Source organism: Rousettus aegyptiacus, unplaced genomic scaffold (assembly GCF_014176215.1).
Source record: "Rousettus aegyptiacus isolate mRouAeg1 unplaced genomic scaffold, mRouAeg1.p scaffold_m13_p_2, whole genome shotgun sequence".
NCBI classification, from domain to species: domain Eukaryota; kingdom Metazoa; phylum Chordata; class Mammalia; order Chiroptera; family Pteropodidae; genus Rousettus; species Rousettus aegyptiacus.
The window spans coordinates 60,742,458-60,761,268 of NW_023416295.1; the positions used below are offsets into that span (position 1 = coordinate 60,742,458).

At 33.1% G+C, this 18,811-nt stretch overlaps 1 protein-coding gene across 8 annotated transcripts in view; it reads right to left on the reverse strand.

Moving 5' to 3' along the window:
- The window catches only part of GALNT13 (polypeptide N-acetylgalactosaminyltransferase 13), a 431,627-nt gene that overhangs the window by 235,630 nt on the left and 177,186 nt on the right, over window positions 1-18,811 (reverse strand). For all 8 annotated transcript variants that reach the window (XM_036237890.1, XM_036237891.1, XM_036237892.1 and 5 more), the window contains one exon: window positions 17,846-18,014. In XM_036237890.1, coding sequence (XP_036093783.1) covers window positions 17,846-18,014 — 169 coding nt within the window. The remainder of the gene's footprint in view (window positions 1-17,845; window positions 18,015-18,811) is intronic.

Here is an 18,811-nt window from a genome sequence, read left to right on the forward strand (position 1 = left end):
TGACAGTAAAAAGCCTGACTTATTTGATCAGTCATACTGTATATACCCAATGTCCCATCTCCTCAGTCATCTTCCCCACACAAATGAGCTCCGAAACTCAGCACAGAGGTACCACCATCATCCTGTGTGGTCAGTTTCCTCCTCCTACCCATCTTCTAACATGCAGCTGTAGAATACCCTGCCACCTAGCAGCTCTCTTCACCCTACTCAGGCTCCAACATCCTTCCCAGGGCCAGCTCCTATTTGAACAACCTATTCACCCCGCTCCTCATGCCATATGCCTCTCCCCATGCACTGATGTCCTGCACAACTGTTTTAGTTTGAAAGCACAAACTGGTTGGCCTCTCTGTGAAAGCACTCTTTATATTACTCAAGCTCTAACATCCCTGTCTGGGAAGCCCACCTATGAGGATGCCTTCAGCTTCACCTATGCTATGCCATGTCATTTCCTATGGGATTGCCATCCTAGACTTGCACAGGTTCTGAAACTCCATGCAAATCTGCCTTTCTAAGGAGACTCTCTCCTCACTCTGCTTGGGCACTGATGTGCATGAGGTTGCCCTCCTTACAGTCTATGGGCTCTGACCCCTCACACCACGCATGGATGCCTTCCTCACCCCGCATGGGCTCTGACTCTCAGATTGGTGACCACAGCCTGCCCCACCATGCTCAGCTCCACCTCATAGCTTTTGGACTGAAAAGTTTAAGAGAGGGAGAATGGAAGGAAAGAATGAGCAGAAAAGCCTGTTGCATTATTTTTAATGTGAAGTTTACTGTTGCTATCACTCCCAAAGCTCAAAGAAGAGGCTGCTTTTTCTTTATAATCTTTCAGACATTTAAACTAATTCCAAAAATTTGCTTAATCATCAAAAACTTAATTAGTACTAAAATTTCTCTATCAGCCCTCGAATATAATTTTTTTAAAGTGTTATGTGTTTGTATTAGAGAAACAGATCAGTTGATTATGCTAAGTTTTCTAACATACAAAGTGTTTGTTATGTCCTTTCACTTTTCATCAAATAGAATGTAAATACCACAATGGCAGGAAACATGTCTAACTCATATTTGTAATCACAAGATCCGACACAGTTCCTGGCCCTAAAAATATTTAGTTAGTAAACATGAGTTGAGTTCCTTTAACTGGTTTTTCAAAACAAATAGGAACCTATTTTATTTAGGTTTGTGAGCCTTCAGGAGTATCTGACCACATACCAGACCTAGGTCATGACATCCAAACTTATCACACAGAGCTTAAATAATAGTTGCCTTGTGCCCAAAATCTCAAGCAAAAGTGCCTCTGCCCAATACTCTGTTGAGCTCATAATCAGTTGAAAATCTTCTGCCACCTGTGGAGTTGACCCAATATCTTTTCTAGTGAGTCTTCTGATAGCCTTTCTCTTTGTGCAATTTTCTTCTCAGCTTGGAGCACAGATCTTGGTTTAATTTCACTTTCTCTAGCCAAAAACTACAATCAGTGACTCCTGGTGACATTTCTTTTAGACCTCCTCTTTTTCTAACAGAAAGATCCAGAATATCTCTTAAGTTCTCTCACTGTAAGGAATTAGAACTCTATGTTACATCTTATCCCAGAAAGTTATATTTTAATGATTCTAAATAGTCATAAAAACTGAAGGATTTAAAAAACTCTTAATAAAATATAAAAAAGTATCCATTCACAGCTTTCTCATTTATATCTTCAAATGATGAAATACTCAATATTTCCTTTCTAAAGCTAATTTTATTTGTATTCTGCTGATATAATAAAACTTAGTGGAATATAAATGATGTAACCTAAGGAAACCAGTTAGAGAAGAAAACATTTTTAAGGTTTTCTGAATTCTTATACAATGCTATATTTTTAAATTCTTGTTTAAAATGGGTATTTCTATGTGCCCCTACTTCCACCATTTTTTACTAACTTCCCATTGTTATGCTCTTGTTCCTCAGAAAATTCACTTGTAATTACTATTCCTGTTTTTGATACCTTCAATGTTGTTACTATGTGGACACAATTCTAAGTTAAAGAATATGTCCACACAAAAACTTGCACAGAAATGATTATAGCAGCTTTATTTATGATTGCAAAACTAGAAAGCAACCAAGATGACCTTCAGAAGATGAATAGATAAAGAAACTGGTACATCCAGATGATGGAATATTATTTGATGCTAAAAAAAAAAATGAGCTATTAAGCCATGGAAAGGCACAGAGGAAACTTAAATGCATATCACTAAGGAAAAAAGAGCCAATCTAAAATGGCTACATACTGTATGATTCCAAAATATGACCTTCTGAAAGAGGCAAAATTTTTGAGACAGTAAAAAGATCAGTTGTTGCCAGGGGTGGGAATTGGGGAGGGATGGTTGAACAGGTGGAACACAGAGGATTTTTAAAGCAGTGAAACTACTCTCCAAACTACTCTGTAAAAGTAAGAGTGAACCCTAATTTAAACTATGGACTTTGGGCAATTACGATGTCTCAGTGTAGGTTCATTGGTTGTAATAAATGTTGATGGGGATGCTGGTAATGGGGGAGACTACACATGTTTTGGGGCAGGGGATATGTGGGGAATCCCTGTGCCTCCCTCTTTTTTTCTGTTAACCTACCGCTAATCTAAAATTATTTTTTAAGTTAAAGCAAGAAGAAAAAAATAGAATTTGAAGAAATACAAATCACTCCAGATATTAAGTATTAAAAAGACAACTGCACCCAAGAATTCACAGCCTCCAGCTACTGTATGTCAAATAGAAAACACCCTAAAATGATACAGCCATCACAGCATGAGTGTCAAATGGACAACAGCAGTGAGATGAATAGTGGAATGCTCATGTATTAAAAGAATGTGGGTTGAGACACAGTTTTGTCCTTTTTAACAAATGATTTTGAGAAACTCAGCTAACCACTGTGATGATGATGACAGTAAGTGGTCTGATTTTGTGTATTGAATGTAATAAAATATTTAAGTGTGAAATATAAGTCCATAATGAGCATCATAATTATAGGTAAGGGTCACTATAAACAGAAGAACAATGTGAAATTCTTTTACATATTTAAAGGTAGCACCAAACTAACACTTTTATCATTCTAATTTCATGAAGACGAAAAATATGAGTTTCATCTATTTTTCAGTTGACATTTTTAAGCACAGTGGGATGGGACCCTTGAGTTACTTAACTCTAACTCTATTTAAACTTGTTCTTTGTAAGACACAAATATTCAATGTACATGTTAAAAAAATAAATGAATATTCTTTATTAGGAAATCTTATTTTTGTCTATCCTCTAAATCATCAAAAATAAATAATATGGCTGTATAGCCCTAGCCAAGTTCTCCCAGAAAGCCCCTGCCACAGCCTGGCTATTACTGAAACATGTATATCTCATGTATACCTCGTGTCTTTCAGCCTCCTGCTTTCTGGGCTGCAGTTTTGTGACACAGTCTATTAAGCACACAGTTGAAGCAATTTACTTCTGTTAAAATCACTCACTGCTGAACTGACTTTCAGATGACTGAAACTGTTTATGAAAGGCACTAAATGTCTTTTTCAAAGTTATTATGTTATTTTGGAATTGTACATGACACAAAAATTGAACAGTTAAATCGACATTTCCCCACATACACACAGGAGTGGTTCTTCTGCCAATAAAAATGTATTACTTAAATCCAAGTATATGAAAACTTTTCTCTTTCAACTCAGTTTTTGTGTATTTGTTTTTGTTTGTTTGTTTGCTTATTGTTTGTTTGTTTCTAATACAGAGTATTTATGTTAGGATGGAAACCACAGCAAAATGTTTTTTTAAAAAATACACTTGATTCTGTTATTCTGCTCAGCCTTATCTTTTCTTATACCCTGATCTTCTTGGTTGTAGCAAGAATTATAACAAAAACACTGAAAAAAAATGTTCTTCCAAGTGTTATTTGCTGTTGCATAAATTTCATTGTCAAAGTAGTAAATATTTAAAGGTCTTATCTCATCCTACATTGCCTGGGTACTTGGAATGGAATTGCCCAATTTTTCCTTACTCCCCAGTGCTACTCTCATCATTATTTATCTACTACCCTCTGCGTTTTTTCATTTGAAGTCAACGCCATCTGTCTCAGCCACCCACTGCATCATTCCTGTGGTTGCCTCTTGTCTCCATTCCCACCACAATGCATATTAATTCTGGACTCCCTTAAATGATATCACCGTAAGATTCACATTTATTTTTCATTTCCTCCAGGATCCACTTCAATTGCCTGGTCTGGAGATGCATTTGGCATGAACTTCTAGATGCCTTAAATGTAGACATATCTATTTCTGTTGAATAGTACACATTCACTAGACCTCGGGTGTGCATTCATTGACATTTATGCCTGCCCTTTATGAACTCAATCTTCTTGACATTGCCTCCTCATTGCTCTCTATATATTTCAGTGTCTTCTGCCTCCTCTAGGAACTCAAATAAGGAACACCAGAAAGAATACAACTTTGAAGTCAGAGAGCCTTGTATGAATTCTGGCTTTGCAACTTGTATACGGTCTGATAAGGTGGATAGGTATAATGGGACAAGAAAAATAATTTTTCTAAGAATTTCAGCAAGTCTCAAAACTGAGGCCAGCTAATGTTAGGTAATCCAAGTTCTAAAAGAAACTGCTAGAAAGACAGCAAAATTGATACTGTGATTACAAATCTCTATTACCCACCTCCAGCCTCTCTAGGAATTTGAAGAAGAGTTCAACGAAGTAAGGGAATTCAAAAGTATTGAGTATGTGGTAGTATTTCCTTCCTCTGGAACAAAATAGAAAAGTACTTCCCTTTTACCAAGCCAAACGACAAGGATAGCAAGATGTTCACTTTTAGAGACTAATGACTGTCTTTAAGACAACAGCATCTCATTTTGCAAAGATATTTATTGGCTATGAAACTGAAACCTGAAATGATGCTTTGGACTATTATAGAATGCAGTGAGAAAGTACTTGAGGAACTGTGACTTGATTTCTTTGGGGTTTAGCAACACACAAGGGAGGAAACATCTTAGAAGGGTCTGTGAGATCTGGCTGGGAAAAAGTAAATCAGTGGTTGAAAAAGTGTAGTTCTACCTTTTTGTGTGTCATGAAGCCATAAGTTTCTTAGGATGAGTGGGCATGGTAGGAGGTAGCTGGACTCAAGGACTCTCAATGGGGTTGTGCTCTGTAGAGCTGTCTGCCAAGGCAGCAGGACCCAAAAGCAAGTGCTTAGGCAGTGTATAACCTGAAGCAGAGACTGAATTGGGAAGACTGAAAGAAGTCTGCTGGAAGTCTTCCATCCATGTCGGCAACTGTATAGTGAAGAAAACTCCAAAATGCCCCTCACTAAAAATGAAAATATGGATCCCTGCCACACTGGAAAGTATGATGGCCACACAGTGTTAGCCAAAATGAGGCTGTACCATTTACTATTTGAATATGAGTCTTCTAGCTTAAAATGGCCAGAAAATGGAATATAAGTCATCCAAAGCCTGGGAAGGAGGATCTGGCAGCAAATTTAGAAGAAATTATGAGAAAAAGCCACTTCCAATAGTTTGGCTCAAACAAAAATGGCTCTTCTCACCTCCGTTTTCTTAATTGTAAAACAGAAATAATGTCATTTGTTTTTTAAGTCTAATTTGAGTCTCAGAAAGGGGGACTAAAGGTTGAGAATTTATAAGAACCTAGTATCATAATTTGTACCAGTTTTTCTCAATAAATGAAAGTTAAGGAAGAGACCCCTGCTAACTTTAAATTTACCCGTGTGTTAGCCTTCTCCTAAGTATCACCAAATTTCAGCTACTTCAATTTTGTCCTGAACTTTTATAGAGCACACTTTAGTAATTCCCAACATTGGACTATTTTCAATTTCCATTTGTTTCTTATTCTGCTCTAGGCTAGAAAAAAAATGACAAAAACACTAACTTAGCTCAATGCAAATATACACTTCTTTCATTATGTCGTTATTGCTCTAAAAATCTGTAACAGATCTCATTCGATTACAAAATCAAAGTCAAGCTTTTCTTCCTGTCACATTCTCTAGGGAGGAAGCAGATAATAAAAAAGATAAATAAGTAAAGGAGAAGTACAGAGCTGAGAAAGGAGATAGAAAGTGTAATGAGTGGGTGTAATTTTATATAATATGGTCAGGGAAGACATCAGAGAGGAGGTGACATTTGAATAAAGGCCTCGAAGGAAAGAGAACAAATCATGTAGAATAAGAGCCCCAGGAAGAAGAAAGTGAAAGTGCTAAAGCCTTAAAGTGGTAGTGTTCTTGGTGTGTTTCAGTGTTCTTCTATATCTGGAACTGAGTGAGAAAATGTGTGAGCACTAACACAGAATGTGGGAGAAGTAATGGAAAGATAGATTATGTAGAGTTATGTAGGGCATTGAAAGAACTTTGTCTTTTACTCTGGAAGAGATGCAAAGTACTGGAGAGATTTAAGCAAAGTAGTAGTACAAACACATATTTTAATGGGATCACTCAGACTGTAATTATGTTGATCAGAGAATGTAGGTACCAAAAAAAGGAGCAAAAAACAAACGGGGTAGGGGGTACTACTTAGTGGGTTACTATCAATAATTAAGGTGAAAAATAAAATATTGATAGATTCAACCAAAGATAGTGGTAGAGATGAGAAGAGCCAATATTTTGAATTTGCTGATGTGGGTTGTAAAAGAAAGAGAGTGGTCAAATGAGACTCCAAGTTTTGGCATGAGCAATTGGAAGAAGAGTTTCCATTTCCTAAGATGATAAACTGCCTGAAAAGAGGAGGCTTTAAGGATACTATCAGGTGCTGAGTTTTGGACATGTTAAGTTTCACATAATTAAGACATTCAAATGAAGATATCAAGAACCTTGTTAGATGTTTAGTTCTCAATGCTAGGGGAAAAGTCTGGACTAAAGGTTGAGATAATGTTTAAAATGAAGAGACTACATGAAATTACCAAGAGAATGAGTGCTGACAGAAAAACAGAGCAGTCCATGGACTTACCCTTGGGACATATCTATACTTAGAGGTGAAAGAGAAGAAAAGGCACTGGCAAATAACAAAGGAATAGCCATAGAGGTATGAGAAAATTAGAATAACACAGTGACTTGAAAGTCAAGTGAAAATTTTGTTTCAAAAAGGAGAGAGATGTCAACGGTGTCAAATTATGCTGATAGCTCAAGAAACATGAGGACTGAGAATTCACAATAAACAGAGCGACCTGGGGATGGATCATTAGTGACCTTTGCAAGAGAAGTTTTGATGGTATTGTGGGGATTAAAGTTAGCCATAGTGGGTTTAGGACAAAATGGAGGTGGGGAGTGGTTTAAGGCTGTGAGTATAGCCAATTCTTTCAAGAAGATTTGGAACAAGAAAAGAAGTGAAATAGACATATACATGAGGTGAATGTTGTCTAAACAGGTATTTTGCTTATATTTGTTTTATGGGAGAATAAACAGCATGTTTGCATGCTGTTAGGAATAACCCAAGAGAAAGAAAAGAATTGATATTTGAAGAGGTGGGAGAGTTGTTGCAGCAGTGTGCTTGAGTAATTAAGAGAGGATGGCATCTGGTGTGCAAAAGATGGGCTGGTTCTGAATAGCAGTGTGGACAATGCATCCATACTAATGTGAGAGAAGGCAGAGTATAGACTTACAAAAAATGCAAGTAAAGGGGTAGATTTGATGATGGGACTAGTGGAGATTTTCTACTATTTGTTTCTATTTTTCTCAATAAAATAGAAAGTAAGATCATAAGCTTCCAGAGAAGATTAGAGAGGTGTGAGGGAAGTGCTGCGGTTATAAAATAATAATTTACAAAGTGGAAGTGAGAGCAGACAAGGGAAAGGTCATATGATTAATGAATAATATTTGAGGCCAATTTGAGGGTAGTGATCATGACTTTATGAGTCAGTATGACTGCCAGCATGACTATATGAGTAGTCATCAAAATTAACTCACTATTATGTTAGATCTTCAACACACCATATAATAATCCTATTTTATGCATCTCCTCGTCTCTCCCTCCCACTTGGAATCTCTGTGTTCTTCCTTCTATCTATATGTTACACATAATTCCTCAAAGGCTAACCTGTGGTTCATGTTTTTGTATGAAGCTCTTAGTAATATAACTCTCTAGCATGTCTTTTTCTCTATTACCTTCACTGGTGTTCTCTAGTGGTTGAGAACACATATCGGGATTTTTACTGCTTGGATTCAAATGTCAGCTGTATGATCTTAGAGAAGTTATTTAACCTCTTGAGTAGTTTTCCTAGTCCATAAAACAAACACAACAAAACGCAGGATATAATTCATGGGGCTTTCTTTAGAATTCCAAAGGATATTAACTGTTTAAATGCTTTCCAACCTGGGAGTTGGAAAGCGTTTAAAAATTAACAAATATTGACTATTAGCTACATTTGCATTTGTCACAGAATTTATTTTTTCATGTATATCAATTAATTAATGGGAAAAATCTTTTGCTAACCATTATGTTATATAAGGTCATTAAGGATAGAGATTGTGTGCAACATTTGCTCTAATTTCTCACAAAATGCTGGTCAGAAAGGAGAGTCGATGAGTGTTTATAAGATATTAACTTACATTGTAAAATTTAACTTTCTCTTATATATTATGATGATAAAATAATTACTTTGTACTGAATCTTTCCATTTTATTTTCTTAGAACATCATCTTAAAAAATTAACTATCTCATTAAGTATAACCAGACAGCTATGTATGAGATATTTGTGAAAATGTCTCTATCTTATCTATACAGTGTCATTACTTAAAAAGAAAAAGACATAAAAGGAACAGAAATAATGCCTTTCCTCAGGGGAAAAATGAAGCAAGACATTAAATGCTATTAATAAATGTGTAGTGGAAAATACATTTTTAAAGATATATTTCTTATCCTAAAATGATAACCATTATTCATATTCATCTTTTTCAGGTTGCACTTGGAGTACACTTAACTAAACACTTATTTTTTAACATTGTTTGCAATATGTTTAATGTGACAAAAACACAGTGATATTAAGATATTAAATATTAAAACTCAAAGACAAAATACAAATTTTATCATTTATAAGCAATTATCATTCAAAAAGCATATTGGCTTCTTTGCAAGACCATGGAAATATTAATGACAATTTACAATAGAATTTTTAGACATATGTCAACATTACCCATGTCAATAAAACTATGTCTTACTCTCATGGATTAAGCAATATTATGAAATCAAATTCTTCCTCAGTAAAATAGCACTGTAAGTTGGCATTAGAACAATTTAACATTTCCTTCAGGCACGAATGTGTGTACAGAAAACATCTGTCCATGGGAAAAAAATAATGAGGAGAATTTCATATAGAAGTCAAATATTCCTGTCACATAGTATTTTTCTAGCAATAGCAGAACTATATGCCTTCTTAACCTGAATTGATCTGCCAATGTTAAGAAATGGTCTTTAGTTTTTAAATTAGGTTTTTTTTTCATTTGGTAAATGAAAAGGTATACATTTTAGCCATAAAATCTACTTATAAGAGCCAATTTTAGAAATATTAGAATCACAAATTTTTAAAAATTATATTTTACCCAATTATGCTAACAAAGTACAGATAAATGTAGCATTGATTTCACAAAGGAGAAACAGATATGAGAATATTAATTAGATTCCTGATCTCTCTTCCACATCTTTTTTTTTTTCTAATTTGAGAATTACTGCAACTTTCATATGCTGGCAAAAACTTAGCCTATAAAGATAACAGTTTCTATAATATTTAGATTTATTTAATGTGCACATGTGTGGAATTAATTTCACTACCAAAATTAAAAGTGTATTTAAGTGCCCCTGCAAGTGTGGAACTGCAGGGACATTTACATTTTGTAGGCGGTGGTGATTGCAACACCTCAGAACCAAGCACATGTGGTTTGGACCCACACCCTGAGCAGCAGAAGGCAATGGCAAATCACTATTGCATTTTCTTTTTCTTATTTGTTTTTTTTTTTCTTTCTTCTTTCTATCTTTTTTACCTTGAAAATTCTATGTTAAACATTCCAAAATGAAACATGAGCTAGTACTGAAAGATGAAACTCCCAGGTTGGAAAGCATTTAAACGGTTAATGGAGAGGAGCGGAGAACAAGTACAAATAGTCTTGTTGCTAGTGACACAACTAGATCAAAGCCAGAAGGACAGCTATCAGCTGATGTGTACAAAGGTGATAGCAAAGTACAATGCTGCACAACAGATACAATCAGAACATGGGACATAAGAAGCATGAGTCAAGGTAAACATGAAATTATAAAGCAAGAAACGGAACATCTAAATATTTAGTGTTTGGTTTTGGTGAACTAAAATGAACTAGAATGGGACATTTACAGTCAGACAACTACAAAGTGTTCTACTCTGGAAATGACAAACTCAGAGGAAATAGAGTGGCTTTAATACTGAGGCAAGATATAACACAGGCAGTTAGGAGGTATGATGCCAAAACTGGACTAAATATTCACCAGACTTCTAGGAAAATCTTTTAACACAATCTATGTTCCAACAATAGCAGCTGAAGAAAATGAAAGCTTTTGTGCGAGTATCCAGGAAGAAATTGAGCACTCACCAAAACAAGCTGTGCTAATAATTATTGATGACTGGAATACAAAAGTAGAAAACCAAGCAGAATCAAATGTTGTTGGAAAATTTGGACTAGAGGTCAAAAATGAAGCAGGAGATTGGCTGGTGGATTTCTATGACGCCAATTAGTTGTCCACTATAAACACATGCTTTAAACAACTATGACTGTATCAAGAACATCACCAGATGGCCAATGTAGAAATCAAATAGAAGCAGGCAATGAACAAGCTGAAATCTCTCTGCCAAAACAAGACCAGGAGCCGATTGTGGTACTGGCCATAAAACTGATAATATCAAATGTTAGAGTAAAGCTGAAGAAGAGCACTAAAAGAAATATAGTGTCAAAATATAATATAAATAACACTGCTTACATCATATATAAAATTAACTCAAAATAGATAAAAATCCTAAACATAGGAGATAAAACAATAAAATTTTACAAGACACACGAGAAAAGCTTTATGACATTAGATTTGGCAATACTTTCTTAAATATTACACCAAAAGCACAGGTAAAACAGGTAAAAATGGATAAATTGTATTATATCAAAAACATTTTTAAAACTTTTTTAATCAAAGGACAAAATCAACACAGTGAAAAGACAACCACGAATGTGAAAGATATTTCCAAATCATATATCTGATAAGGAGTTAATATTCAGAATATAAAAAGAACTCACAACAATAAGAATGACAAAAGCCGATCAGAACATCGGCAAAGGACTTGAATAGACAGACATCCAAAAAAGATACACAAATGATCAAAAAGCATATGAAAAGATATTCAAGATCACTAATCATACAAATCAAAATGACAATAAGATACTACTTCATACCCATTAGGTTGATTACCATCAAAAACAGAAAATAATGTTGGTGAAGATATGGAGAAAATAGAACCCATGTGTACTGGAATGTAAAATGGTATAGCCACTATGGAAAACAGTATGGTGCTTTCTCAAAAAGTTAAAAATAGATTAGCATACGATCTACAATTTCACTTCTGGGAATATATTCAAAAGGATTAAAAACAGGGTTTCAAAGAGATATTTGTACACCCATGTTCATAGTAGGATTATTTACAGTAGCCAAAAGGTGGAAGCAATATGTATCTTTACGTGGATGAATGTATAGACAAAATATATACATATTATGGAATATTATTCAGCCTTGAAATGTTAAGAAATCCTGAAACGTGCTACAATGTGAGGGCATTATGCTAAGACAAATAATGTATGATTCCACTTATATGAGGTGCCATGAATAGTCAAATTCAGAGACAGAAATTAGAATTGTGGTTGCCAGGGGCTGGGGATAATGGGAAATGTAGAGTTGTTTAATAGATATAGAGTTTCAATTTTGTAAGATAAATACAATTCTGAAAATCGGTTACACAACAACGTGAACATACTTTTAAGAGAGGGGAAAAACTTTCTCCACCTTCCTGAGTTTTTTACCTGGAGCCTGCAAATTAACCTGACAAAATAAAACAATAACAAGAGAAAAGGCATATAGATTTTATTTGATGTTAATATTTTAGCTTTTATGTACATGAAAGCCTTCATAGAAAATAAATACTCAAAGAAGTACTTAAACTCTAGTGCTGAGATATCATTTTAAAAAAGGGTGATAAATGGTGAAGTAATAAAAGGAGAAGATCTCTGGGCTTCTAGGTGTGGTAAAATATGGGAAGGCAAATATATAGGGGAAACAAATGGGAGATAAGGGTTATTCATTAAGGTTTAGATTATTCAGTCATCTCAGCACCATCTCAACCTCCAGTGACAAAGGTTCTTGTTCCCATCCTAGTTTGAGGAAGAGGGATACCTTCATCAGGGAAATTTATACCTTCCTTTTAGGCAGATGGAGAGGGCAGAGAGGTTTACTTCCATCTGCTTTATCTCAATTGCCTTTACTTCAAAAAAATTTTTATGCCACAGTGGTATTTTGGGGAAGGCATATTCTGATCCTCTTCATACTTAATACTAATAAACTGTATATTTAAAAATAGTTAAGATAGTAAGTTTTATTTTATATACAATTTACCACAGTTTAAAAATCTCAATAGTGTTAGAAATTAAGTAAGGAAACTCTTGAGAGGTAGTTCAAGTGTAAATTGAGTTATGTAACATACTTCCTGCCTACAGTGGCACACAAATAAATATGTTCCTAAGAACATACCTAGTAATGGTTTACTCAACTTTCTTATTGGAGAGAAAAGTTATAATGTAACAATATTACTACATGAGATAATAATAATACTTATGATTTCCATCATCTTCAAATAGATATATACATATATATGTATTTATATACACACATAAATAGGTAGACATTCTTACACACCACTTTTCATTTGAGTACTAAAATTAATTCCACACATGAGTATATGACATAAATCAAAGTATTATAAAAAATTATCTTCACAGGCAAAATTTTTGCCAGCATATGAAAACTATAGCAATTCTGAAATTAAAAAGAAAAGATGTGGAACAGAGATCAGAAATCCAATTAATATTCTCATTTTCTATTTCTCCTTTGTGCAATCAATGTTACTTTTATCATATTTTAATTTATGAGAAAGGCAACTGATATAAATGGGCAGGTACACTTATGAGATTGAGCACAGAAAAAATGTATGCTATGGTTTATTTCTGTTTTATGTAGTAAATAAACTCTTTGCCTTTGAGGGCAACTTATTCAGAATTTGTATGCTACTGCTCTTCTTCCACTAATAATGAAAAACTGCCAGAGTTTTTCTTCTTTATTGGTGTATAAGCGTGCATACATAAAAAGCAGTTATTTGGTCTATGATATAAATAGCTGAAATAAATTTCCTATTTCTTCATTTTTCCCTGACAAAACATATTTAAATGCCAGCTGCATTATATCCTTCAAATAACTTAATAACAGAACTTGAAGTGCTATTAAATGTCTGAATATAAGTAAATGCTAAAGAACCTTAACATTTTGTTTTAATTACCCATAGCTTTTTTAATATAAATATTCACCCAATAATTACTATTAATTTTTTATTCAAACAGAATTACAGAGTAAATGGCAAAATTGATTGCTTAAAAAATTACTTTGTTTAGTCCAAAAAAGGAGAATAAGACATAAGAGAATTCCACAAAATAATATTAATAATAAAAAACACAAAAATTTCACCAGGAACTCAGCACAATCCTATTCTTACTTTGTCATATTTGCAATTATTGGTGTTTTTATACAATATTGTAGTTAGTTATTTAAGTAAATGTATTTTCTTTTACTCCTGATAATCAGGGCCTGGTATATCCATTTACTTTTGTTCTCAAAGCTAAACTTGTATTAGGTAAATGACAAAGATTGGTTGGTTGGTTGACTGATTGATTAGTTTGTTTAATCAGTGAAAGGAAATTGAGAGCTTGAAAATTAATGATTTACTCAGATCCAATAGTAAGCAATAGATATTAAATTTATGTGTTTGGGTTCCACATCTAGAGATTTTCCTCCTAATTATGTGAAAAAAATCTCTGTAGTTGGCTTTTTGTTCCCCTTGTTTTGCATTTAATGGAATAGAGTCATGTATCCATCTCACTGATTATTATCAGTCATATAATTTTCTCTATTTCCAGTAAACCATAGACCATGGGATAACATTGGCTATAGAAACCTTAGCAAACCAAAATGTGATTTTTTTGCTGATTTTCATGGAAATAAAATTCAAACACTGTTTTCAAAAATAATACAAATGCACGCACGCACACATGCACACACACACACGCGCACACAAACAAATGCATGCGTCTATCATTTACTGAATGTTTGTTCTGTTTGTTGTTTTCTTTTTTGAGAGTTTTATATATTCATTGGTCTCATATTTCTAGCATTATCTGTTCTAGGAACACAGTAAATATTTAACAGCTGTGTATGGTATAAATAAATTACAATATTTAGGTGTTTAAAGTCCGCTCAACTTACTCAAATGTGTTTCTCAAAGAGGCTTTCTCTCTCTGTTTTACTCTCTATCTCTTATCATTCTTCATTCTTTAATTTGTTTTAAGTTCCATGAAGCAGGGACTTAATGTTGTTCACTGCTATATGCATAGTACCTAAAATAGTACTTGGCACATATTAGCATATTAGGGGCTCAGAAATAATGTTTATAATTTTTCAATATATTTCTTTAATTTGGAATTTCCCTCTCTTTCTCTCTCCCCCTCTCCTAAATAGTAACATAAAGATCTTATGTTAAAAACTAAATAAAATAAAATCTGTTTACTTGCTTTTTGAAAACAGAAATAATTTAGGCCCTATTCTTAAATCCGAACTATATAAATTATAAAGTCTTAGACCCATAATTAATAAGAAGTATGCTAACAATCACTAATGCTGATGCATCAACACATCAGGTTAAAAATACCTTTTCTCAAAGTTCTGAATCAGAATTTTATGACATCACAATTTTTTTTCAACTTACAGAGAATGGGCAAAGGAGAGAGAGGATTGATTACATCTGCCTGGAATTTTATTTATACATACATACAGACTTCAGCAAGAATCCCCAAAACTGAGGACCTTCAAGAAAGTAAGAAATGTAGTAAAAGGCCTTTAGCCTTGATTGAACTTAATATATCCAAGTATCATGATTATTTGTGACACAATTATTTCATATCTCTCAAATAATTAAAGATTACATATAAGTGTATTACTACTAATAATAACTTAACTATATTAAGTGAATAAGTAAATTAAGTATTTAAACATCTCTCGGAATGGACATTTCAAAACTAAACTTCAATTTATCCTGATATCTCATCACAATTGCCTCCAAGTAAAACTATTTTTACCTAACGTCTTCTCTTTGAAAACATGCGATATTTACTTAGGGTTTATTCCTCTGAAAACACCTTCAAATATTTGTTGATTGATATTAAAGCCAAACACAACATTAAACAATTTGGACAACTTCCGAATTTAGTAAAGCCATTTTAAGGGTGTATTCTATTAAAATATGTTAAGATATTTGAATGAATTCACTGTTTTGGAAGTGTAGACACTTCTAAATAAATATCAACTCAAATTTTCCATTAAATAATGTAGGCTTATTTTAAACCATTTTTTCGTGAATCCCATCTTTTATATTGTATATAGTTTATATCAGTCATCATTAAGGCTAGCTTAATGTGTCTATATATCTTTAAGATATAACTACTCAAAAACTGAACTGTAACTAACTAATACCAAAATTAAAAAAAAAAAAAAACATGTATTCTACATCAAATGAGTATTAACAGATTTTGACATCTTTTAAATAACAGTTTGGATATCTGATTCATGGTGTGTTTTCCAACATTTGTTCCCAGGCAGTCACACAATTGAGTCATTCAAAATGACTTGCAAAAAAAAGACTTGCAAATATCCCTAGTGAACCTTACATGTACTTTATGATTTGTCTAAGATATTTGAGTGTTATGTTTTTTTTTTACTGATAGCATACATTGTGGTGTGATATAAAAATAAAATAGAGAATTATTTACTTCACTAATATTATTTTATAGACTATTTACAAAATCTCAAAATTTAAATCATATTATCCACAGTAATTACGCATTCTGGTACTTTTTAATGCTAAGCTATTTGAATCTTCCATTTTTAAAATGTTGAGTTGTTCCAGAATTTAAGGGTTAATTATTCAAGGACTTAATATGTGACGTGATTCTTAAAAAAAGATATTGCACTTGTCACAAATATTTTAAATGGCCTCTTGATGAAAATTTTCCTTTTTTTAAAGTGATGACTCTGTACTAAATCAATTCTTACCTTAATCATTCCAGATCTGCAACAATATTTAATTTATGTTATAATAGTTGAAAGTAAATACTTTTTAAAGTTTGAACTATGTTCACATGGCCTCTTGAATACCTAAGTATGCGATTTACCCATTTTCTCATAACATGGTATATAAAACAAAGTATAAGTGCAGCATTATAATGTAAACTTAGCATCTAAAAGATTTTAATTATTCAGATGAATACGCTTATTGTGCTTTTTAAAATACAATGTTTCTATATACATACAAAAACATACAAATATGAACAGAACTACCTATAAAATTATTTAGGCCTTTGGAAGGCACAAATGTAACATTTGTGTTTCGACCATGTGCAAGGGACCAAAAATATCCATGATATGTAGTTATTTGTGGTTTTGTTGAAAGAGACATCTCAAAAGCACACGACGGTATACAAAACCAGTTATTTAGCTACCAAACAAACTTTCTAACAACCCAGTCCCAGCATATCAGTAAGGTTTTGGTTACTCTATTTTAGGCTTATTTAAAGTAACTCAGAAAGGAGCAAAAAATCAGATTCAGTAATATGATGTTAATATCATTATATAACTACTGTAAAAAAACAATTGTATGTAGCAAACTTCATTTGCATTAGCTATGATTTTGTTGTATCTAGAGAAAGTAATTACACATCTAAAATAACGACTTCTGTTTACATTAAAGGAGGTTCTGGACCATACTTGTAAACTCAGAAATTATCTAAAATTTCAGGAAATATTTTTATGAGTGACAAGACTTTGCTTTATAAGGGCTATAAACTAGGATGACAATACTGCCACTAAATATTCTAATTTGTATAAAATTCACTTAAAATATGTTTAACTATCAAGCATAGCTTACTGTTACATGCAAGTTAAATTTTTAGCTTAATTTTTCATTCAGTATTATTTCCAAGTGAATATTTTCTCCATGGTCAATAATTGGGTAGTCTAAGTATAAATAGCAATATAAATTGCTGGAAGCCATAGTAAATATTTTTTTAAAGAGGCAAAGAATTATACAGGCAATAGGCTACTTTTATGCTAGAATAACAAAGCATATAGTTTTTAAGAGGAAAGTTTAAGAGCTGTGTATGCAGGCAAGAAAATAATCTATCAAAGAGCTTGTTTGCTTTATATTTGCCAAGATAAAGCAAAGCAAAGCAAAACAAACAAACAAGAAAACAACTCATGCAGAGAAATCTGTTAGGCTTGTGTGTTCTACAATGTTTTTTCCTGAATGACATCTTTGTGCTCTTCCAGAGAAAAAAAATAGTTCCTATTTTACATCATATGCATGCACAGTAAAGTCTTGCTATGGCATAGTTATTCAGAACTGCATATTTATAGAACTGAAATAATCTGAGTTAACTGAAGTTCTGTGATATTGTGAAATATATAAGATTATAAAACACATGTAAACTTACCCTTCTAATCTTACATCTGGCAGACTTCTGTTAAGGGCAATCAAATCACTGGCCATGAGATTAAACTGATTGATTTTAAACAGTTCTTTCATTTTCTCCTGGTCATCTTTAGGAATCAGCACAGCCTTTCCCATTTCTCCTGGCCCTTCTTGGTTTCTTGAAATAACAGCTGTAAGACACACAGGTACACACATACAGACAAACACACAGATAATGAACTGATAAATAACCTGATGTGTTGAATTTCATTCTCAAGTGCATTATTTATATACTGGTTTAATAATGCAATCATCAAATCTTTATTGCTTATTTACCAATCACATACTACACTAAAGAAACCATGTACTTTAATTCATTAACTCAATACTGAATGTTGTCTTTCAAGTCTAGGTATACAATATGACCTACTAATCATTAAGACTTAATAATTATGTAATACAAAATGCCACAAGTTAAAATTTTTCTGACATACTTTTATATACACTTATTAGAGATAGAGATGAAGTTGAACACTGGGTAGATCTAGTTGTGCAAAATAAAAGAGTACTTTTGAAAATATACCAAGATTTATTTATTTTCACATCCAATTAAATGTTTTGATATTTCACATAACTACTGTCGTTATAACTGTAAAAGCAAGCAATGTCAATAATCTTTTATCCCCATTGCAATTTGATTCCTTCGTCAAAGCATTTTCAAATAAGTAAAATGAACTCTCATAGTGGTGATATATAATTTCAAAGGTCAAGTTGGATTTGAAGACTATGCACTTTATAACTGGAACTTCATGGCAATATCTTGGGCTTGACTACTTATTAAGAGAACTCAAGATTCAATATACAGGCTAATGTTCTTACAATTCCCTCCAAGTAATCGCTACACTAATGTCCTGTCTAGCTATAAAATACCTGTTTCAATGTGTGCAGCGGGGAGGGGAGCACACACATATGTTTGTATGTATGTTAA